General features: G+C 43.7%; 1 protein-coding gene across 1 annotated transcript in view; it reads right to left on the bottom strand.

Annotated features, from left to right (window-relative positions):
* Positions 1 to 16,733: 16,733 nt before the first annotated feature.
* SMYD3 (SET and MYND domain containing 3) overlaps positions 16,734 to 23,883 on the bottom strand; it is a 413,849-nt gene continuing 406,699 nt past the window's right edge. The window contains exon 12 of the mRNA XM_062573635.1: positions 16,734 to 17,609. Coding sequence (XP_062429619.1) covers positions 17,508 to 17,609 — 102 coding nt within the window. The 3' untranslated portion in view covers positions 16,734 to 17,507. The remainder of the gene's footprint in view (positions 17,610 to 23,883) is intronic.

Here is a 23,883-nt window from a genome sequence, read left to right as displayed (position 1 = left end):
ACCTATAAAGCATTTTTCCTATCACTCAGCAAGATGAAGTTGCCTTATGTATGTCACACTATATGAAAGACTTATATTTGAAACATTTTGAATCTTTGAACATTAAAGATCCCTTTTTCCCCCAGATTTCCAGCTTATAAAGCCAAGTTGCTGCAATTCCCATGTAGAGGCTGTCACTTACTGAAATGTTAAAGCCTGTAAAAGTAATCCAGACTAGCTCCTCTATATATCATATCATGAATTTAAGGCAAGATATCTTACAGCAACCATCAATTTGTGCATATATATGAGACATACCTCTTAGTCGTGCCAGTTGAAAGCCCAGACTCTTAGTGTCCTGTGAGATAAAGCCCTTTGCCTACTCCTGAGAGTTATAAAAATTGTAACCTGAAGTTTCTGAGTTGCAGGGGACTGCCTAAAGCAAATATAATTCTCATAAACTGGAGATTTTGTGACCATCTGATGGCCTGCTTGTATGAGAGGGACAGACACACGGTGTCAGGGATGCACCAAATCACTGCAGAGATCAAAGTGCTCATATCACTGCACACTGATAGGAGTAAGCGGTAGCTGTACAGAGAGGCACAGATCCACTGATGGGTGACAGACCCGCCTAATCCTGGTGGCCTCCTCCTCTTTGTTTTGTTACTCCATAGGTTTCTGCATTGGCAACACCCAGCAGTTTTTGGAGACGCAAGGCTGGATGTTGCTAGCTATTGCGAGATTTGGAACAGATTTCCAAATACCTATGGCAAACAAAACTGTGAATGATTTGTCAATGCAAAGTTAATAATCTCTGTTTCTTGCATTTATTGTGCACTCATCACAGGGTTATCTGAGCTTCCATACATGCTCTTGGAAATAATAAACCATTTTATTATTGGCTTTATCTTTTCTTCCTCCTCCTCAAGTAAACTGGGGGGGGGGGGGGAAGGAAAAAAAATCAGTTTCCCTTAACAGTGTAGCACACTTATCTTGACCCTGTTGAAGTCAATATGGATTTTGCCACCAGCTTCACTGACAGCAGACTGAAGCTCATTTATGTAACATTTTGGAGCTTACAAAGAGGGGGTGATGATTTTATTCTGTTGAGAGTGGAGGTACTGAAAATGAAGTAGTAGCCTTCATTTATACTATTTCAAACCACCCTCAAAACACTCCCAGACAGAAAAAAAAAAAAAAAAAGAAAGAAAGAAAAGACCCCTCCCAAACCTTTTGCCTTTGAGTGGTCCTACTTAAGTATTGAGCATACTTTATAATAATGGTAATAAAATGGTGCTTGAAGCAGTTTCAGCTATATTACATATACTCTATATACTATAGATATGGATGTATTCACCCTCGATATGCTATATGTATGTGTGTGAACATTTACATACAGCACACATACATATATGTTTTATGTATGCATAGATATTAACTTTTCTAAGTTTAACGTCTTTCTCTCCCATAGCTGAAACTGCTGGTAACTAACATCCACATCATATTCTATGTATGAAGGATATAATTTATTTGTAAACTCAGGATGTTCTTGTTTTATAGAGTTGCTTGTATTTTATAATTTATTTACACATCATGGTTGGAAATGCTTATCTAAGTGCTATGCATTGAAGTGTATGTCTGCTAAATCCGTTTCATTCTGTCTGTGGCTACGTTCTTCCTCATTGTAACAGTGGTTATAGAGCCAGGGAGGAGACAAACTGATAGATACAAAACTTCTGCTGGTCCTACCAGTGGGTAGTTCCAGAAGGGGATGTGTCAGTGGTAGATACATGTATTTTCAACTAAATTTTATGGGGAAAAAATATAGAACAACATAAGGACAAGTTAAAATGTGGAAAGTCACAGCCACTTCCAAGCTGATCAACAAATGCATTGACCATTTTGCCATTAAAATTGTGAAGTTTATTGTTTGCTGGCTAAAAAATATCCCTTTTGTGGTATCTGAGGTGTGAAACATTGTCAAAAATATGATGTCTGGAAAAAAAATCAAACTATAGTGGCATTAAATGTTTACTTTTATCTTACTGATACTTTTGCTTCCCACTCCTGACTATTTCACTTTGAATGAAAACATTTATGAAATGGTTGAGAAGATGGTGCTTCTGACCCACAAGATGACATGCTGCTGTAATTGTGGGAGTGTGCAAGGTCAAAACACAAGGGGCCCTGCCAGGCAAGCGGGGAAGCAGAGTCAGCAGAAAACAACTGTAAGGAATTGCAGGGTTCAATAGCAATGACAGAAATGTTGCAACCTAGCATAGCTCCATCCACTTCTCCCCTGCTGCTGTCCAGAAGCAGAAGGAAAATACCGTCACAGAGCCTGCACTAGTCCTGCTTTTATGTAATCTGGTTAGGCCTGCATGCGTCCCTGTGTTAGCTCGGATTGCTCGATCAGCATCTGGAGAGAGGGAAACAAAAATCAGGACCAAACAGATGATAAAAATGTGTTCGTAACTATAAGGGTTTTTTAATCATCTGTGGCAATTGTGTCCGATTTCCTTTGGCCACCATGCGGGTACATAACACAATGTAAGAGTAATAAAAAAATGTTTGTGTCCATTACTCCAGATATATCAATCCCTCAGCTAAGGCTGTCTGCAACATCTGCAAGCCTTTTGCTCACATTTCCAGCATACCCCACTGATGAAGAGAGTGCCTCTTGCAGGGCAAGATGTGAATTAGCTCTCTGGGCAAGTCACAGAGTATGAGTATATGAGTATGACCACTGGGGAAGCCAGGATGTGTTCTTCCCACTGGGAGGAAAAAAAAAAAAAAAAAAAAAAAAAAAAAAAGAAGAATCATACTTTTTGTGGGAAATTGAAACAATTTTAAGATCTGCTTTAAGGAACATTCTTTGCTGGGAGGTGATTCCCTTTTATGCCTTACTATTTGTAGGGAATATGTTAACGTGTCAGGAGTCTATTAACAGTTTTGTGGGCATTTAAAATGGTCCATTCTGTTATCTTGTTGCTATATTATGTTGCTATGAGGGCTAGCAATCACGGTAACAGGAGGAAACGCAGCCATCTACAGTGACCAGTGCTTTGGAGCAAAAAATCACGAGAGGCAACATCTGGCAGGTAATGAACTGATGTGGCAGAGGGGAAGAAAGAGTTTTTCCTCTCCCGGAGGTAAACTCTATGATTCCAGTACACTACCTTTACCCTTGCCTGTCGGCCAGTGAATTTGCATGCTACTGTCTCTCTACAGTATCTGTAAATGAAGATAAATGGCCATTTCTTTTGTCTGTGGGCTGTTCAGAATAGCTGTGATTTGCTCTAAAGAGCTAAAGGCTTATTGCCTATTTTTGAGATAATTTATCTTCATTGCTGTTATCATGCCGCTACATCAGTATTAAAGGGCCCGAGGTGCCTTACAGTGACAAAACCAGAGAAAGATGGGCTAGAGCAAGTCCTAGACTTTGTCTAAGACAGAACTGATGGTGAGGAGCTCTATCATCTGAGCTGAAAAAAAAATCAATTACCTGTTGGCTGATTTAAATCCTTAGAGGTCTAAAGTCTTGGAGACCTTAATAAGTGACAATAATAATAATTAAAAAAAAGTATATCAACTGGAATTCTTAAACTAATTGAAAAGAGGCTGAAAATCAAATATCATAGAATCATAGAATCAGTAAGGTTGGAAGGGACCTCTGGAGATCATCTAGTCCAACCTCCACGCTCAGCAAGGTCACCTAGAACAGGGTTACATCCAGGTGGGCCTTGAAGATCTCCAGAGAAGGAGACTCCACAACCTCTCTGGGCAACCTGTTCCAGGGCTCCGTCACTCTCACAGGGAAGAAATTCCCCCTCACGTTCAGGCAGAACTTCCTGTGCTTCAATTTCTGCCCATTGCCTCTTGTCCTGTCACATGGGACAACTGAAAAGAGTTTGTCCCCATCCCCTTGACAACCTCCCTCAGGTACTTGTACACATTGATAAGATCCTCCCTCAGTCTTCTCTTCCCCAGGCTGAAGAGGCCCAGCTCTCGCAGCTGTTCCTCATAGGGCAGGTGCTCCAGCCCTCTGATCATCTTTGTAGCCCTACGCTGGACTCTCTCCAGTAGCTCCATGTCTCTCTTGCACTGGGGAGCCCAGAACTGGACACAGTACTTGAGATGAGGCCTCACCAGGGCTGAGAAGAGTGGCAGGATCACCTCCCTCGACCTGCTGGCAACACTCTTCCCAACGCACTACAGGAGACCATTGGCCTTCTTGGCCACAAGGGCACATTACTGGCTCATGGTCAACCTGTCATCCACGAGCACTCCCAGGTCCTTCTCTGCAGAGCTGCTCTCCAGAAGGTCAGCCCCCAACTTGTATTGGTGCCTAGGGTTATTCCTCCCTAGCTGCAGGACTCTGCACTTGCCCTTGTTGAACCTCACGAGGTTCCTCTCTGCCCAGCTCTCCAGCCTCTCCAGGTCTCTCTGAATGGCAGCACAGCCCTCAGGTGTGTCAGCCACTCCTCCCAGCTTGGTATCATCAGCAAACTTGCTGAGGAGGCACTCTGTCCCCTCATCCAGGTCATTGATGAAGAAGTTGAGCAGGATGGGACCCAGTACTGCACCCTTGGGGATACCACTAGCCACAGGACTCCAGCTAGACTCCAAACCCCTGATGACGACCCTCTGAGCTCTGCCTTTCAGCCAGTTCTCAATCCACCTCACTGTCCACTCGTCTAACCCACACTTCCTGAGCTGCTCTAGGAGGATGTTGTGGGAGACAGTGTCAAAAGCCTTGTTGAAGTCAAGGTACACAACGTCCACTGCTCTGTCCTCATCTACCCAGCCAGTCATTCCATCACAGAAGGCTATCAGATTGGTTCAGCAGGATTTCCCCTTGGGGAATCCATGCTGACTGCCCCTGATCACCTTCTTTCCCTCCATATGCTTGGAGATGACATTCAGGATGAGCTGTTCCATCACCTTTCCAGGGATGGAGGTGAGGCTGACAGGCCTATAGTTGCCTGGGTCCTCCTTCTTGCCCTTCTTGAAGACTGGAGTGACACTGGCTTTCTTCCAGTCCTCAAGCACCTCTCCAGTTCTCCAGGACCTTTCAGAGATGATGGAGAGAGGCCGGGCAACAACATCCGCCAGCTCCCTCAGTACCCGTGGGTGTATCCCATCTGGGCCCATGGATTTGTGGATGTCTAGCCTGCCCAGAAACTCTTTAATCCTTTCCTCCTCAACCAAAGGAAAGTCTTCCCTTCTCCAGACTTCCTCCCTCACGTCCAGGCTGCAGGATTCCTGAGGCTGCCCTTAGCAGTGAAGACGGAAGCAAAGAAGGCATTCAGTAATTCTGCCTTCTCTGTATCCCTTGTCACCAGGGCCCCCGCCCCATTCAGTAGTGGGCCCACATTTTCCCTAGTCCTCCTCTTGCTGCTGATGTATTTGAAGAAGCCCTTCCTGTTGTCCTTGACATCCCTTGCCAGACTCAATTCCAGCTGGGCCTTAGCCTTCCTCGCTGCATCTCTACATACTCTGACTGCATGCCTTGATGTTACACATGTCTGGTTTGGGGCAAGACAGCCAGGAAAGGTTTCTAGAGAGAAACAGGAGTAGGGAGCCCACCTGGCCAAAGGCTAGTGTCCCTGGGAGGCCTGTTTGGCATTGTTTGCTCTGCTTGTAAACTTATGCCCTGACCATGACGAATTCTTATCCTATCCTTGCAGCCAGGAACTTGCCAGTGAAACTAAAGGTATAGATCAAGACAGGTTTTAATGTGGAAACCTGACAGTCTCCATCTGCTATGGAAATCTTGAAGCAGGCCCCTGCTAATGGAAACCAGGAGCAGGTTACTAAAGCTGATTCCTCTCCCACAGAGACTCTTTGGCTACCAAGTTATCACTCTCTTTTTCACTGGCAGCTCTAGCTGCCTTGAAGTCAGTGAGGAGGGAGGAGAGGGAAGAAAATTCAGCTCACTGTATCTCAGATGAACACAAAAATCAATGGTTAGTTCCTCTAGAGAAAGGCCATCTGTGATTGGATTTTATGTTTTATTATGTCTGTTAGTATTCATGACAGTTGCCAATCTGGCAGTTTCGGAGGCTGACATCTGCTATTTAACCACTGAGCAACACTACACAGGGTATGACCTCGCAAATGGTCATACCACCTCCAAAGACCACTCTCATCACCTCTAAAATCAAGTGAGTAGCTTGGAGGGCCTACCTGTTCTGCCTTCAGGAACAGCCCTGGCAAGTACTGACTTAGGAATGGCCCTAAGAAGACCAAAAATGGTCCATTCCCGGGAGTTTGTCTAGAGGAAGTTCTATGGTTCATTTTCATACATGTTTTTTTTTGTGTGTCTCTCCTGTGGCACCTTGCTGCATGGGTTTGGCACCCTTACTTCGTGTCAGATTGCAGATTTCATGCCAGCCCACTGACATGATTGAAGATTTCATGCTATCCGAACATACGCAGCTGTGTGCATTTGGCACATATCCATGCTTCCATTTCTGTGTCTCCCAGCTATCAAGTATGGCCAGATGTGTGTGGGGTGCAGGACTCCTGGGCTTGCTGCTGAAAGAAAGTCTCACATTTCCAGCTCATTTTAAAAGGAGAAGGGACTACCCATCTCCCTATTTCATCCCTGCACACCTACATTCTCTCAAGGACTGGAGCTGGAAGGAAAATTGATATTTTTCTACATGCATTCTGCCAAAAGACAAAGTGCTCATTGTAGTTGCACTAAGGGAGAGAGGGAGCGTGCAAGCAGGTCACCTAGCATGCTGGACTGTGCTCTGCATTGCTCCTGCGCTGGCATTTGCAGAAGCTCAGCGCCACCCAGCATGGCCCTTTGCAGCACTGCCCTGGAGAGCTTGATTGGAACAGAGCAGTATGTGGCTCTGAAGGAGCAGGGTGCTCTTCCCCACCTTGCCTTTCCATCCTAGTTATGTGCAGTGGCCCAGCTCACTCTGTGCTCTTAGCCAGATAGCCAGGGACACAACCATGGAAGAGAGTCATAGCAGCAGTAGGAGGATTCACAGCTTTATTTTTATTAAAGAGCAAGCTGCTTGTTTCCATATTTGATGGAAGCCTCACAGTACACAGCAAGCAGCACCACAGGAGCCAAACAAGCCACTGTAAACATCATTTTCTCCTAATTTCCAAGGACAATGGAAGGCATCACAATTACGCGACATGAGGAAGATGATAACTGTTCAGCTACTCACCCTGCAGTCAGTGACTCAGGCTGCCACAGGGGGTTAGGGTAGCTTGGATTCATGCCTGCCATGAGTTTCCAGAGGCTCCAAGAGCATTTATGAAGGTTATATTTAAAACCCTTAAGATACTGTGAAATCCATGGAAAAGCATCTGGAAAGCATCTAAGCCTCGGCATTGCAGACTTGACATCCATCAGACTTTATTCTTTCTGTTTACAGGGCCGAAACAATAGAAACAGAAAATCCTTTTCTATTTGCTTGACAATTAGCATTGCAATGGTGTAAAGTGATCTACAAAATGGGTTAGTCACAGGACCAAACAGTATGTGCATACTAAATAAAACCTAGTCTACCAAGAAGGCTACTTACCTGAAATCTTTCTGGGGGAGGTGCAGGTAGTCCTAGAGGACTAAGGCACTAAAATACTTAGTGCCATAGTGAAAAAATTATTTGAGGACTGATTACTTCACCCAAGAACATCATCTTGGACCTGGTGACTATGAAATATTTATGTATTGCCCCTCTGAACAGTTCCTAGTTTGCTTATGTGTTCTGTTACCAGTTTACTCCTCATTTTTTTGATGATTTTGTATTTTGTATTTAAATACAGTGAGGTACCAGGTGAGTTGCAGAGTCCTAGCTGAGCAGTTCTCTGGGGGTGAATGCGAAGGTGCCCAGCTTGCCCCAGGAAGGCATAAGGCATGCAGTGGCACCATGCTGCATGGAGGCCTATGGCACAGAGGTCTTCCCATTTCTTTGATTCATTTAATTGTCACACTGGAAGCAGAAAGCCCACCGAGGGGATGAGTAGGGAAAAAAGCCCTGTAATTTAATAGCAAATGTCAAAACTAGCTATGAAGTTTTTTAGGGTTTCTGTTTTCTTCCCCAAGCAGGAATTTTGTGTAAAAATGACCCTCAGGCTAAGCCATTTTGATCTCTTCATAAGCTGCTATCATAAAGTGTGGAGGCTGTTATATGGCCTTATCTTGCTGGGCTTGTAAACCTTTGAGCTTTAAATTACCTCTATGACCTTAGAAATTCTTCCCTGGGTAACACAGAGTAAGTCTGTCCTTTTCTCTCCCTCTTTTTTTTTTTTTTTTTTTTTTCCCCAGAAAGCATGCACTGAAGTAACTTATAATTCATCCTCAAAATAAGGTGTTTCTGTTGGAAAATCTGTAAACCATTTTCTCCAGATCATATACCTGATCATATGCTAGAAGTTCTGCTTAGATGCCAGGCCGTGGCGCAAGGAGCTGTGTTTGTGCTGCAGCTCCCCTTGGGCTTCAGATGGCCGCGTGCCTTGTGCTGCTGGTCTTGCATGTGGCCTCCCGAAGGCAGAGCAAAGCCACAGCAGTGCAGTGGGAACGGGTGCGTTTATGGCGGCACGGAGGATATGGGAACTAATTCCTGGGGAGAAAAAGCGTCACTGCCACCTTCCTTCCCCCAGCCGTAGCTGTTCCTGTGATCCTTGACAGGCCCAAGGCACGCTACGGTTTCCACCACTTCAAATTGGCAAGGCACTAAAGAGTTTTCAGTGGAGTTGCAGATGTTCATGTCTAATGACACCAAGATTTGCTTTCCGCAGGCACCTTTTGCAAACCCCCTCCTTCCAGGAAGGCCACACACCCTGGGCTGCAGAACTCAGCCCCACACGGACTCTGGCCAAGGCAGCAAGGACCGCTGCAGTGAGAGCTGCTCGAAACTCACGGCCACTTGGGTGCACAGCACCGGAGAAAGGTACTCGCGCAGCACCAACACTGGCCTGTTTCCAACGGGCACTACAAGGGGAAGGGCGCAAAAAAGCAGCCATGGTCCAAACCTGATTTAGTAGTTGAAAGCTTTTGCCTAGCTGTTGGTCTCTGATGCTTGCCAAGAATGGAGCAGCAAGCTAAGGAATTTCATACTTCTTCAAAAGTGACTATTTTTAAACTTCTGAATATTTTAAAGAGATTTTTTCTGCTCTCTGGGCCTCCCCTGCCCCCCGGCACAAGCTGAACACTTGACATCTTTTCTACACCTCTACAGCTTCAAGTGTGATGGCTCCTGATTAGAGTTTGCTTCGCTGGCAGAGCAGAAGCTGCAGTGTGCGTTGAGCAAAGGTACGAGTTTCTCTCGGTGCGGAAGTGGGGAAGCGGGAAGTATCCTGCTGCTCACAGAGTGTTCAAGACAGCAGGAAGTGGAAGGCCTTGGGGCACCTCTTTTCCCATGCTATGAAAAATGCTATCTACTCTGGAAAATACTCTGAGATTGACCTTGGCACATTGCTGCGTTTCCTGCACATGAAGGAAAGGTGTTAGCTGAACTCATCACACCTGCAGGCTGAACAGACTCTCTTCCTTCGGCTCCTCCTCTGGCTACGGGCAAGTGTAGATACCTGCCCAGCTAAATGGTTTTCAGACAGAGCGTGTTCAAGAGGAAATCAGACCAGGTGAAAGCCCGTCTGGGCTTTGGCCAGATTTCAAAGTGGTTTGTATGTCTGCAGAGCTCTAAACTTAAGTTTCTTCTGCAGCTCTGCAAACTTCATCCAAGAGCCTGTCATCAAACTGGCCTTTTTCTAAGGCATTCATGGGACAAATCCCCCCATCCGCACCCCCAGCAGTGATTTCCTGCAACCGATCAGCATATTTCAAAGGACTGTCACACAGCACAGAAGATGCTGCTCCTGAGGAGCTTCCTCACCATCTTGGAGGGACACATTTTGGCAAGGTTTTAGCTGTGAAAGGTAAAGCGAACAGCTTTGGTGGCCATGGTGTATCGCAGCCACGGTGCATGGATCACGTGAAAAGCTTTGTGACTGTGATGAAATGACCCTGGGCCCATCAGCCCATGCCTGTCTAAAGGACTGTCGTCACTCTTCCCACCTGCCAGGCACAAAGCAAGGCAGCATCCTCCAGCGGTGACTGGCAGACTGCCCCAGCCCAGCCCAGCAGTCTGCGGTCCTCTCATGGTTCTGCTCCTCGGAGGCTTTTCTCTTGGCCGTTTAATGCAGCTTTGTTGAGTCCCTTAACTTCATGTTGAGTTGCAGTTGGACGTGAGCAAAACAAACATAAAAAGCTCAGCAATTAGCACAGATCTACTTGCAGAAAATGCAAAAATCAGACAGATCATCTTTTTTAACAAATTCCTTAACAATCCCCATGGAAAACATTTGGAAAGGGATTTTCTTTTCTTTGTACTGTCTCATTACTTGACCTTTTAAAATATCATTATTTACTGGCGCCTTTGGCCACAAATGTTGAGAAATTAACATTCCTAACTTATGATAGGGAACAGAAAGAATTGCCTTCAGCCAGTATTCCTGTCAGCAAGATGGGGGACACTATTTCCCAGTAATGGTATTTTGATCACAGACTTATATAGGGTATAAACTGGGTGCCAGAAGCCTAACACTGCCTGGGCATTTGCCTTTCTTCTCACCTAAGAATTTTTCCCCAGAGCTCAATGTGATTTTGAAAAGGAAACTGAACTACAGCAAGGGCCCAGAGAGTCAAAGGGGAGAAACTGGGCTCCCTGAGCGAAGCAGAAAGCAAACCCCAACAGCCAGTGCCTGCTGTTTTCCACGTAGTCCCCACTACTGCTGCTAGACAGGTTCCGGATCACTGTCTTTTTCTCCCAGCTTTATGGCTCCCACAGAAGGCATGGAGTCTAGTTGTACCTCCAAGGCACAGCAACATCCATGGCTCTCTCCAAGACCATGGTGGTCTCACCACCCCTCATGGCGAGCATGGGAGCATGGTGAATTAATGAGTGTTTTGTACAGTCCTTGGGTGTCCCCAGCAATGCAAGGACCAGCAGGAAGCCCCAGACCTTGCCTCATCTCATCTCTTCAGAGGTTGCTCCACACCGCGCCTGGCACATACTGCAACAGGGGGGTGACACTAAAAGGGCTTTGTTAAAAAGAGTTCATTAAATGTAAGCAGGCAAGTACAGAAAAGAATAAAGCAAAGGACCTGGGGGAGGGAGGGAGGAGAGCTCGGCTAATTTTCTCATCAGACACCCTTCTCCATCACCATCTCCTGGCTCCTGCTCTGAAAGTCAAGTGGGATTGTCAAGAGGCATCACCTGCGAGTTAAAGTGCAGTTTTCCTCCAAGAGGCATGTAAGATTGCTGCCTTCCTACTCACAGCCCCTGGGGACCGGGAATCAGAGTCACTGAATCGAGGGGCGGAGGAAGAAAATGCTGCTCTTTCCTACAGCCTCATCAGCCCCTCAACACCCGCCCTTAGCCGAACCCGAGCCGGGGCTCCTTTGCGCCAGTGATGGAGACCAGCGAGGCTGCTGGAGCCCAGGAGAAAAGGGGAGCGTTAAGCAAAGAGGAGGATCCGTGATTACCCCCTTCCTTCCGTTTGGGGATTTTGGCACCTTTAGAGTTAAAAGGGACTGAGGCCGGCTGCCCCAGCCCTGCCTTCTTGCCGTGAGCCCCACCACGATTTGGTTAACAAGGATATGGAGCACCAGAGACCACTGAAGAGCTCTGTGTGTATGTGCATTTCTGTGCGTGTGTGTAGCTGTAGCTATATAGAGATATATTTAAAAGAAGGTTAATTGGTCTCCTGGGAACTATAAAGAACTTGTTAGGTTCCTCTGTGTGAGCAGTGACTGTATGAAGTCTAATTACTAAGCCTGAGTTATTCTTTTTCTTTGGGAAAAGAATCTCTAAGGTCCTTATTAAAACCTACAAAAATTCTAAAGAATGATGGAATTAGAATTGATTTGTCCATGTTGATCACAAGCACAGAGCAAATAAAAATGTTGAATTCACCCTGCAAAATACTAATGGAGGGTCATATGGGTATGGTTTACACATCACTGTTATGGGGATAAACAGAAATCACTGTGTTGAATGACAAGATCTGGGAATAAAAGACTGCAGATTTTCAGGTAACGTGCATATTTCATATTTAGGACAAGAAAAATATACCTTTAGATATGATGGGAAATATTTTCTGTATTTCATAAATTTATTATGCACAACAAACAGGTTCTAGTAGGGGTCATTTTACAAACCATCCTTCCCAAATACATTTTCAGACTGATTAACTTTGTATAAATCAGACATGAAAGAGAAAAGGACTTCTGTATGGGAAGATATATACTGTTAGGAAAGAAAAAAAATAGCTCTTTAAAAAAACAAAAAATGGTCTCTAACTTAGTTTTGATCTCAAATGCCTGAGAGCATTTGTCTGGGACTATTCTGACTGTGTGTGTGCTGACCTGATGGGGTGGAGAAGGTGCCCTTCCCTTGTGCAGGAGATGCAGCTTTGGTGAGGGCAGCTCACAGCGCTCTACTAGCATGTCACAACTCCGTTTTGGAGGAACATTCAGGTCATGCATGCAAATTATGACAAGAAAAGACGATGAGGTCATTTCATCACATGTATCCCACAAGCGGTGAGGGCAGGAAGAGACCAGAGATATTACACGCAACCGCAGCTCTGTAACTGCTCTGGACAAGTTCACACATGACATGGTTAACACTTGTAGATTAACACAGCAGTCAGCTGTTTGCTGCTCTTCACCAGAAGTTAGGCTGGCCAAAGATTTCTTTCCTATAATTAATACTGTAACTGTTGTTTGGCTTGGTGACAGGCCTCTCTGTGGAGCACCTGAGCCTACTGCTCATATTACACCTTCTTCTGCAGCAGAAGTCACTGACCCAGAGACTTCTGATACCAGCTTCTGCTCCAGGGCTTTCTGCAGTGCTGCCGTAGTGTGAACTTGAACACAGTGGTTCATTTATCTAGGGGCCTTATTTTCCTCAACAGGGAAATAATACTTAGCCCTCTTTTTAAAGTACTTTGAGGTATTTTAAGAACTACATCATTTTCTATGAGTGGCTCTCCTACTGTTCTACAAATAATGCACTATGGGAATGCACATAGCTTCTCTGAGCCCTTATAGGAAGATAAGTAGACAGGCAGAGGTGTGGAGAGTGTCATACCCAGTTCCTTTGGTCCTTTGTGCTTTTTACAGTGAGGAGAAATTTCCCAAGGCTCAGCAACAGCAAAGCCCGACTACGCACACCAAACTAACCCTAGGTGACGTGCCCAAGGTCAAGCACAGTCTCTGGTGCTGCTGACAACCCAGAGCTCCACGGCCGTAGCTGTGAGACCTTCTTTCTTCCCCTTCTGATTCAATTCTGAATTAGAAAAAACCCAATCCCCATAACTGGCACGATCTCTGTAAGAAATCGAGCTCTCTTAATGAAGAGTGCTCCAGTGGCCAGGGACTATGTGCAATACACTGTGCAGGGAAAGAGCCTCTGTATTTCATAAATATACTAGGTACAAAAATAACCAGTTTAAGAAAGCTAGCTTAAAAAAACAGCCATCACTGAACAGAGTAATAGCTAGAAGCAATGGTAAGGCTGAGCAGTGGGAGAATTTTGCTGGCATAAACCCATGCACAACAGGATTCACACACAAGTGACAGACCTCAAGGAGCTTACAGCTCTAAAATACTGTTTAGGAAACTAATGTATATATGTATTCATATCCTATTTATTTATATATATATAATATTTTCATATATATTTACTGGAGGTAGATGTTTCCTTCAACTGGAATCAATTATTCTCAGCAAAACTGCATAGCCCTCGCATGTTTTTTCCTGTGTGTTCTACTGTTTTCTTTCCAAACGTGCTACGATGCTGTTCAACTTCCTCTAAATACAATCTAACACTGCTTCTTCAGGACTAATTTAAGAAATAATGAGAAATCAAAAGTTACTCAGAATTTTTTCTAAACCTTGAAGTGAACCTAAATTGCCATTATTTTTCAAAAGATACTGGAAAAGTCCCTGAAGTGCTAAAAGCAAGCAGCTGGCCTGCCAGCATTACAGATAATGCTGCAGTCTGCCTCTTTCTAACTTTAACATCTTTAACTTAACAAACTGATTCCACCTGAAAAATCTGTCTTTTTTTTTTTTTTTTTTTTTTTTTTTTTTTTTTTTGAGGGCCAAAACACTATGTTTGTGTAAAGACAAGTCTAACTACATGGAGTTCGAACTAAAATACCAAGATTTCCTCAACTTGAAGTGCTTATCCAATGCTCTTCCCTCCCTGACACACTTGCTTGAGACTGCACTTTTGAACTCTTACATTTAGGTAGATCTCTCTGCAGTCAAGGCCAGCCTTCTTTCCAGAAAATATGGAACAGAAACACTGCGAGAGAAAACAGGTCAGCAATAACACTCCCAGCAGCCCTGGTGGTGGTGGTGGTGGTGGTGGTGCATGGGAACCACCCGTTTGGTTCCTTGCTTCACTAGGGGTGGTGGGTGGTGGTGGTGTCAGGTTGACCAGCTGCACACAGCAGCACATTAGCCTTCATGATGTGTCACAGCCAGCATTACAGGTTTTTGCTATTTCCCGAGACACAGTCACTGTACTGTTTTGCTCGTACATTTTCCCTAGGATCTGCCGTAGGCCACTGTTGGAGAGGAAAATACTGGTGTATTTTGGTGTACTTGACCCTTTAGCCAAGGGAATGCGGCCTTTCTCTTGCGATATCAGGCCCCTCTGCCTCTCCCCTCCGTGTGCAGCTTCTCCTGCGATGGCACTTGCAGAGCTGTTCTGTTCTGGTTCCAGAAGGCTGCGTCGTGGTTCAGACATAGAGATGAGCCTGTATACACGAGAGTTGGTGGCCATCTCCCAACTTACCCTGCACAGACTAATGTATCATCTTACCTCACATTTTGAAATCATTTCCATTTGCAAATTTATTAGATTTGTGATAATAAGATTGCACAAGCATCAGCTTTATGCGAAAGCATATGATTTTTAATATGCATATGTCCAGAAAATAACTCTTGAAGTTTGGGCACCTTTCAGATTTTCCGATTGTCCCTCAGTGATGCCTCTGCTCTGTCAGCAATCCCAATAAATGCTAAGGTCTGACCCTTTCCTCAGGTAATTTCCTTTTCATAATAGCAAGAAGACACAGCCAAGCAGTGAATTTCTGCAAGGATTATTGCACTTCTTGGGTCGCTGATGTGACTTGGCCTCTGGCCTCAAGCCACGCTACGTACTCCAGAAACGCGCTGCATTTCAGAGATTATTGCTCGAATATTACTGCTGGGCAAGTGAGCACTCCATAGGCTGGAACAAATTCAAACGCCTCAGAAGAAGATATCTACCTCAGCATTGGCATTCATGTGTGGTGGCTGTAAATTATGCTCAGAATGTTCACTTTCTTTTTAAATCCATTCTCATCTCATAATAATTAATGGTGTCAAGTTACTGTTGTGAAAAAACCCTGACTTTACAACAACTATGGACTAATGAAATAACAGTCAGGGCTGGAATAGCAGCAATAAATTGTTAATGAGGAGTGACACACCTGAAAGTGATACTTTCAAAGACCTTAAATTACTTAGTTTTCTCATAAATATTTGGCTTTTGTTAACATTTGTTTCTGTGATAAACACGGAAGTCAGCATCACTGGCAGTTACACCTCTCATGCTGATGAGCATGGAGAAACGGCGCACACGTTTTCCAAGAAATGTTCTTCTTCCCTCATGGACACGGTGAGGAACGATCTCTCAAATCGGTGACCATCCACAGGGCTGAGAGATTCACCACACAGCTGTGTTCTAGTGCCCCCTGCATCTGCGGGAGGAAAGGGAAGGCAAAAAAGAGGGAAAGGAATATAACTGTCCTAAGAGAAATATAAAAATTAAAACCATGCTGATGTCTTCCTGGGTACATGCTTAGATCATCTGTGCAAAAGCAAAGCTGTCTCCTCAGGTGAGCTGAGATGTTGGAGGTTCAGAGGCAAACAATACCTCTGGGCGTAAGCTTGTGATTTGATTTCAGCCCTAAAGGAACTCCATCTGAATACAAGGATGCCTCTGGAGCCAGGTTACTGATGAAGTAGCTCGCTCAGGTTGCTTCTTGAATGTTTTCTTAAATCTAGACAGACAACGCGAGATATAAATTCACCTCTAAAAACTTAAGAAGTAGTCTAAATATGCTCTAAAGGGCACATGCCCCCCTTTCAAAAGTGTTGTTAGCATATAGGAGCACTACATTTACAGAAACACAACTGTATATACTTAATCCTGTTGACAGCATTCCTGTATCTCCTTCGGTCTTCAGTAACTTCTGTAAATTTCTGTAATTTTTCCTCTCAAACAAGGTGGTGATGGGGAAGCTGTAACTTCTTTTACCTGACCAGATATGAACTAGCCTGTCACCCTGTTATCCATATTCCCTTTTTCTCTGTCTTGGTCAGAAGCATCAAGTACCCAACCTCAGATCTTGAGGATGCTCCACAAAAGCTCTGTGTGGATCTGTAGCAGAAGGTTAGAGATCATGTGTCCAAATCTATCTCATTTATAAGCTGCTATGAAGTGAGAAAATCTGATGATAGTGTCCATTGAAACAATCCAAATGGGGAAATATCAGAACAATAAGCATTTTCAACATAGATTCACATTAGATACACATTTGATTAAACTTTTCATTCAGTTCATTTTAATATTCAATATTAGAACTTTTTGTAATAACATGAGATGCAAGAAGAAGAGGGTCAGAGCCCTGAAGGTAAATTTGGAGTGAGGAAAATCTCATTTAAAGCATTGGAAAGCTTTTATTTGATATCAAAGAGCACTGGATCAGGCTTTTGGAAAAAAACACCTAATAATAAGTCAAATATGCTCTCTCTCTCTCTCTGTCTTGCAGTAAACTGACTTAAAAAATTGACTGCTGATCTCAATGGAATTATACTATTTTGCAACAGATAACGATCTAGCACACACTTCCCAATATTTATTATCGATTTATTGATGAGGTATTTGGTAGGAAAAACTCTTAACATGTTTTCTAGTAAATTGAGACATAAGACATCCAGTAAGGTGAGACTTCATGATAATTTCAGAGCTAGTGCAGATAGAGAAATACATATCTAAAAGAGCATGGGAGAAGCCCAATAGGAAGTTTAGCCAAATATCACATTGGAATTCAAGTCCAATCTTTTTCCCTATATTCAGAGGTATTTGCATCAGAGGTTTTGGTTATTGAACAAAAAAGAGTATGATTATTTCTGTCCATATTTGTAAGTGTACATTTTTACCTTTACGTTATTATGATAAAATATTAAGACTTACCCACTGCCAATTTGCCTCACAGTAGTAAAAATCCTTCTGAAAGTGGCAGATATTCCTCAAAACATGAATTCAGTTCAGAAGACCATACAGCAAAACTAATAAACATTACACATTTCTGTAAAGCAAGTAGGGCCTGATGAAAAGACTCCAAAATCAACAAGAAGCTTTCCAATGCAATAAAAAGCATTGGCTTTCCTTTTCTCTTGAATATCTTGTATTCTAGACAGCAGCTTTTCTTCACTGCACTCTCATGACGGCCTCACACTGTTCCTTTAGTTCCATCAAGGCTTGCATCAGTGTGTGATCTGCTCCATGGGTCACCTTCATAATGTTATAAGCCTTGAGAAGAGAGCAGAAAGGGACACATTAGTGACTGCACAGACTATAGGAAGGATTTGGTAACAGCAGTGGGCACGGACATAAGCAGTGGTCCGCTAGGGACTGGTAGGAGGAAGCTTTTCTGCATGCCACAGCAGAAGTAGGAGAAAAGTGTCACAAAGTGTGTAATAATTTTTCTCTAACAGAGGGGGATGCATTTGCTTATTATTTCTAGGTGGTAAAAAATTAAAATCCACTAATATGTTGCACAGCTGGATGTTTGGAATAGCTGGGGAACATACTGAAAGATGAAGATTTTTTAAGATTGGTTAATTATGACACCCAAGATCATGATATATTATTTAAAAGATGATGGTGATACTCATGTTAGTAGCCCTAAAGTGCTGTAAATTGTATCAGCTTCAAATATGTAAATTAATGGTTTCACTGTAAAAGTTTCACTGTAAATTGGCCTAGCGGTGTAAGAGGACCAACAAACATAGAAAATGATCCCTTTGGGAAAAGCAGCGAAGGACCATTCCATGAGGAATGAGTTCTCTACGAGTCATCTTGCACCCCTAGGCCAATTTAGGTTTTTATCGCCTGTTGTGGTGTTGATTCTCTGCCACATATATGTCTGAAATATTCTTCTTCCAGCTCACATTGAGATCATCACTTTTCATATGACAGTTCTGCTTCTTCCTTCTATTGAATTTCACATGCAAAGAGATAAGTACCAGATGGAACGGGACTCAACACTTCAGAAGAAAGAGCAAGGCAGCTCCAAGTGTAGTGGTAGGAGAAAAAACATCTGAGATTTTTCCTTATCCTAAACTGAGGAATCATCAAGAACTAAATGTGGGCTGTGTTTCAATGGGTTCCTGGTCTAGTCAGCTGACCAAATCCAGCTAAATCAACTTTGGAATGCAGAAAAAGGATCTTTTGGAAACACACATTGAGGAAGGAACCTCATTTTAAACTGGAAAGATGCAAATAAATGTAAGTATTCTTTGGTGCAATAAATGATACTTTATTTCCAATTACTAAAGATTGACAAATGTATGAAAATTCTGGCATATTTTAATTTTGCTTCTGATTAGCTACTTTTTTTAAAACACAGAGACAAAAAAAGATTGAAAGATCAAGTAGAAAAAGCAGTCAAAGCAAACCAGTGTGTGCAAGGAGCGCTACAAAGAGTGAAATGCATACTGAGCTACCACAATGCCCTACTACTAAATGAAAAAATACTCAGTCAAACAGAAAAATAGAAATCCTTTCATTACCATTAGAAATGCCTAAGAAATATGAAATGAAATTTAAAAAAAACTTGATATTTGCATATTTCTAGTTTAGCAGAAATACAACACAGGTCATGATTTTGCAAAATGTTTGCAGTAAAGTCATAATTATATTCCCCCAAAAGGCTTGCCAAATTGTTTTTATGGTTTTGCTTTTCCTAATTCAACATGTTGGGGAACTGCTGTAAAGAATAAGTTGTAAAAGTACTTCAACATAGCTGAGCATGAGGTATCAGATGTACAATAACAGAGGTTTGGTTTCTTTTTAGTATATAATTGAAAAAGCAGTGTAAAGCACAAGCATAAGAGCCCATCCTCGCTCGGCGTACCCAACGGGACAGAGAGAGACAAACGCATCGCAAGGAATCCCTGCGTGGTGCAGAGCAGAAGAACTGAAGGCAGGGTCCGTGTACGTTGCTCTGTGGAAAAGCAGCAGCGCGGGCCCACAGAGTCAGTGTCTAGCAGTCAGCAGCTGTGTCCAGGCTAGCTAGGCAGCGGTGGGACCACCCTAGAGCAAAGTGACCAGGCCAGTTGGTCATAGGTCCAGACACGCTTGGGGCACTGTGTTTGCATGACCTGGCCAAGAAAGGTGACAAATTTGTTGTGAATTGATTGTGGCATACCTGGGTCACAGTCCCAAGGCAGCAGACCTTGATCTTCAGCCCACTTACAGGACAGAGGTCATTCTTCAGTACGACAAATAAACGCACCCAGTCTTTATCCTTGTGTCCTTCAGGGTGAAATTCATTCTCATGCAGTATTCTGTATTGCATGTTGCAGTAAGAGCCAGCACCAGGATATATCGAAGCTCAGAATATTGACTTCCATAATCCCCAGGTTAAACTGGCATTAAATTATATAGGCATTTTTGCAAAAGTCTGTGCAAAATTGGGATAACTTCACCTTCAAAGTAATGATTTTTTTTTCCTGGCCAGAAGCAAGAATATGATGAGCACTACCCTGTTCCTCTAAATCTCCCAGCTAAGCAGCAAACCTGAGGCTGAGCAGGGTCTTGTGGTCTGTGCGGTCTTCCTCTCAGCTTATGGAACAAATCTAATTATGAAAGACTACACTAATCACAAGACAGCAACACAGACCATAATGTTACCAGCCACACACCATCTCCCTCAAGAACACAAACCCATCAGATGAGCGGTATGACTGTTACCACATGAGTGCAGATGAAATGTGGCACCGCTGCGCGCCTGTGCCTGATTTGCACTGCGATCGGACGGGGTGCCCAGCGTCATGGTTGCAGAGACCCATGCGCAAACGCAGGACAGCACTGCTCCATCACGGCATAAGTAGAGAGCAAACGGCCCCACACCAAGGTGGCATGAAGTAAAGGCCAGCATCTGAGAAAGTATCGGTGCTTCTCCGTCTCTCTTGACTGAAGGGGACACTTGTTAGTGCTGGCACAGGAAAAACAAATGCAATCCCAGTTACTGTCAACCATGGCTCGTTAGTGTTTCTCAGCATTTGAAGAAAACACCTAGATTTCTTAACTGTTGCAGTGAAGCCAAGGAGGGTTTTAACCCCACTTCCTGTGTTTTCGCCTACACATCAGGGATTACAAGAAGAGGAACAATATGGTACTGGAACAACTGGCCACCACGGTGGCTGCTTAAAAAATACTTGGTTTCTGTGCTCGTAAATCACGTGGCAAGGTCTGAGCTCTGTGGATCAAGGAAGAGACCAGCACTTGCATGTGCCATGGACGCTTCAGTGCTGCTCAAGGTGGGTCACGGGCAGATCACACGTGTGGGGCCTCTGTGCCAAACATGGCTGTGGTGGGCCCAGGGCCACAGGTAGGCGACCGGTGCTGGGGGCATGGCCTTGCTGCTGCAGGTGCTCATGAGGCACCAGGACCCTCCTACACTGACGTGGAGGTGTCCCCCATTCCCCATCAGCTGTTGCTCAGCCCCAGGCACTGCCGACCCACTCGGCGGGTCGGACGTGTGGGCACCACTTGCAGGACAGAGCAGCAGCTGGGACCATGCACTGCAGCCCGTGCCTTCCCCTCTGCCCCCTCCTTGTCCTCCCAAGGAGGACAGGTGCACACAGGTTTGGGGCAACCACACAGGTGAGTTTAAGCACCATGAAGGTACCAAATGACATCTAACAGGTATTTATGTTAACAAGTGCTCCTCAGGCCACATCACATGCACTTGCAAGGGGATTTCCACTAGCTGCAGCGATACCCAGCTGCTCTTGGACCCCTGTGAGAGAGCTGCTTCTCAGTCCAGAAGCTTTTCTCTTCACAAAGCAGCTTGTTGTACCTTTCGTTCCTGCCACTTTTTTTACAGTCAGCCCCTGCTCTTCAAATTCGATTTGTCACACTGGGCTACAGCTCCAGTCTTTTGGTGACAAAGGTTTTCCTGATCCGTAATTCCATTTGTCTTCCCACTATTACATTTTAATTATATATATATATATATTTGTGTGTGTGTATGTGTGTGTGTACACACATACATATACATACATACATATATAAATATATATATATATGTAAAATATGTTGGTTGGACAACAAAGCAAGGGCTAACTCCAGGTTTTATTCCAGCTTATTGCCTCCCTGCAACACTTTCATTTCCAAAACATGCCAAATTACATTCTGCAGGGCTTAATAGACTTTAAGAGGATGAATTTCATCTTAATGGGTAATGTAAAGCCCTTCACATTATTTAAACCTTCTTTAGGTGTGCAGGGCAGAGAGCTAAAACTGAAGGGTGGTAACAGCAAGGTGGCTGGGGCAGTGATTCATTTTCAGCCGACACGGAGAGCAGTGAGACACCGGCCACCAACCTGTGTAGGAAGATCTGCCAGTTCTTAGCACCCTGCACATCTGACACAGAAGAGGCTGTCAATCCACAGCAGCTCAGAGGCTGTGCCTGATTAAACAGGATTGATATGAGTGAGGTCATATCAATTCACTCAGATCTCAATTCCTTCTGCACCATCCACATCCTTCTCCTTAGCGCCACGCTGAAATTAGCCTGATGAGGGCTCCAACAGGGTGCTATCCAGTGTCAGAGCGTATTAAGAAGAGTAATGAAGCAGAGAAGGTAATCGAGTTTCTGCTCTGAGCATGTGGCATGCTCTGTTGACACATCTAATCACACGGGGCCAAACAGACTTCTGATATAACTCTAGGACATTATCTGAGTTTTATTAGGAATCACAACCTTACTCACAACAAACTGCGAATTGTATCTTGCTCTAATTTGCTCAAGTGTAGGCAGCAACAAAGAGAAATGACTTCAGATCCCATTCAAAGAAGCCTTGTGTCCTATGCTTACGAGTTGCACAGGGAAGCAGGATGGGAGTACTGGAGAGTGGGAATTCAGTTTTCCCATCTCCCACATGTGAGTGAAAAGGGGGGGCTGAACACAGAATAGACAAAGCTGCAATAGGATTAGTTTGTAAATGGTCTTGCATCCCCACTGCAAAGCACTTACTGTGTCCTTGTGGACCACTAATGTCTTGGAGACCATGGATAGAGACGCACTGAGGTATGGCATAGGACGGTAAATAGCTCATTATTCTCCCTTTCCAGAGAAAGAGGTGATCAAAGCTTGAAAAGATGTTTCTGTTAGGTATTGCTCTGCATTCAATAGGTAAAAGAGTAGTAATCTGGCTTAAACTTGGCAACCTCACTAAACACATACAAAAACCCATCCCAACTTCCACCTTCACTGAGGGAGAATGTTCAGGTGGCTGAGAAAATTCACTCATGTAACACAGTATCAAATTAGAAGAGTATGCAAGATATATGTATGCCTGCTAATACACTGCAGAAATACCAACGAAGGCAGAAACTCCTCTGACTAACGGTTCACTCCACCTACTAAAAAAAAAAGTCTGAACATTTGAAAGTTATAGATATTACAGGGGAAATAGCAGAGCAGATTAACTGGCACATGACAGATATATGGTTTATTTCCGAATAATGAATAAGAAATAGGATTGATTACTCTTCCATCAGCTTTTTAATGATCAGAATTGGTCACAATTTAAGTTAACTGTATCAAGTGATGATTTAAGTTACTAAGATTTAGTAAGACAGACATCATATTAAATACTGATTTATTATTAAAATATCTGGAAGTTATCAGTTATTCAGTATGCATAATTAATCGGATGTTAAGATCTAATAAGTACTGGGGTTTAAAAAAGTAAGTACCAAATACTAAGCTATCTATAGAGTCATGATTGATATTAACACTGCAGGGGTTTCAGGCAGGTACAAAGGATCAGTCCTCCCTCCGACCCCACGTCCAGCAGTACTGACACTCCTTGCCTTCTGTCCTAAGCAGCTGCTCTAATATTTTGCAACATAAGCAGCTCTTCATGTAGTACGAAGATTAAACTAAGGGGACATACAGCCAACTTCTGCACTAACAAAGGGTTAAAATACCCTTGTTTTGTTAGAACTAAAACAACATAATAGTGCAAATGGAGAAGCAGGAGGCTCCTGTGAGACTCCAGGCTTGTGTAAATTGCAACTATTTTATTCTTAATAAGGCATAAACTAGCAATTTCTGGCATCCAGTTTCAGACATCCAGGAAGAAGGGAGGAGGGAGGGGAAAACACTGAGAGCTAGTGCTAGATGCTCTTGGGTCTCCCTGTGCTTCAATTTCCCATTTGGAAAATGGAGATGATAGCATTTCTTCACTGTTGTCTTATGGATAAATACAATGTAAGAATGTGAAATACCCAGAAGGCATCAGTACCATAAAAAGTTCCTTGCACTGGGCAAACTCCAATATTAAAGGCACCTACTAATGACACCTTAACTGCTGCACACCTTGCTCTCTTGGCCATTTAAAGGTTAACGCTCATCTGCATTGATGACACTGCTCATGGAGATAAGGATCCCCTTAGAAGACTCCTAGCAAAACCTCTGGAGAGGTAGGGGCTTGAGCTTCACACAACTGACGTTTTGGTGACATAGAGATAATAGAGAAAGTTTATTCTGGTTTGCTGATTTTCACCC

The sequence above is a fragment of the Rhea pennata genome, chromosome 3, assembly GCF_028389875.1.
Source record: "Rhea pennata isolate bPtePen1 chromosome 3, bPtePen1.pri, whole genome shotgun sequence".
Classification (NCBI taxonomy): domain Eukaryota; kingdom Metazoa; phylum Chordata; class Aves; order Rheiformes; family Rheidae; genus Rhea; species Rhea pennata.
Note: the sequence above shows the minus strand (reverse complement) of the source record. Positions and strands in the feature narration are given on the sequence as shown.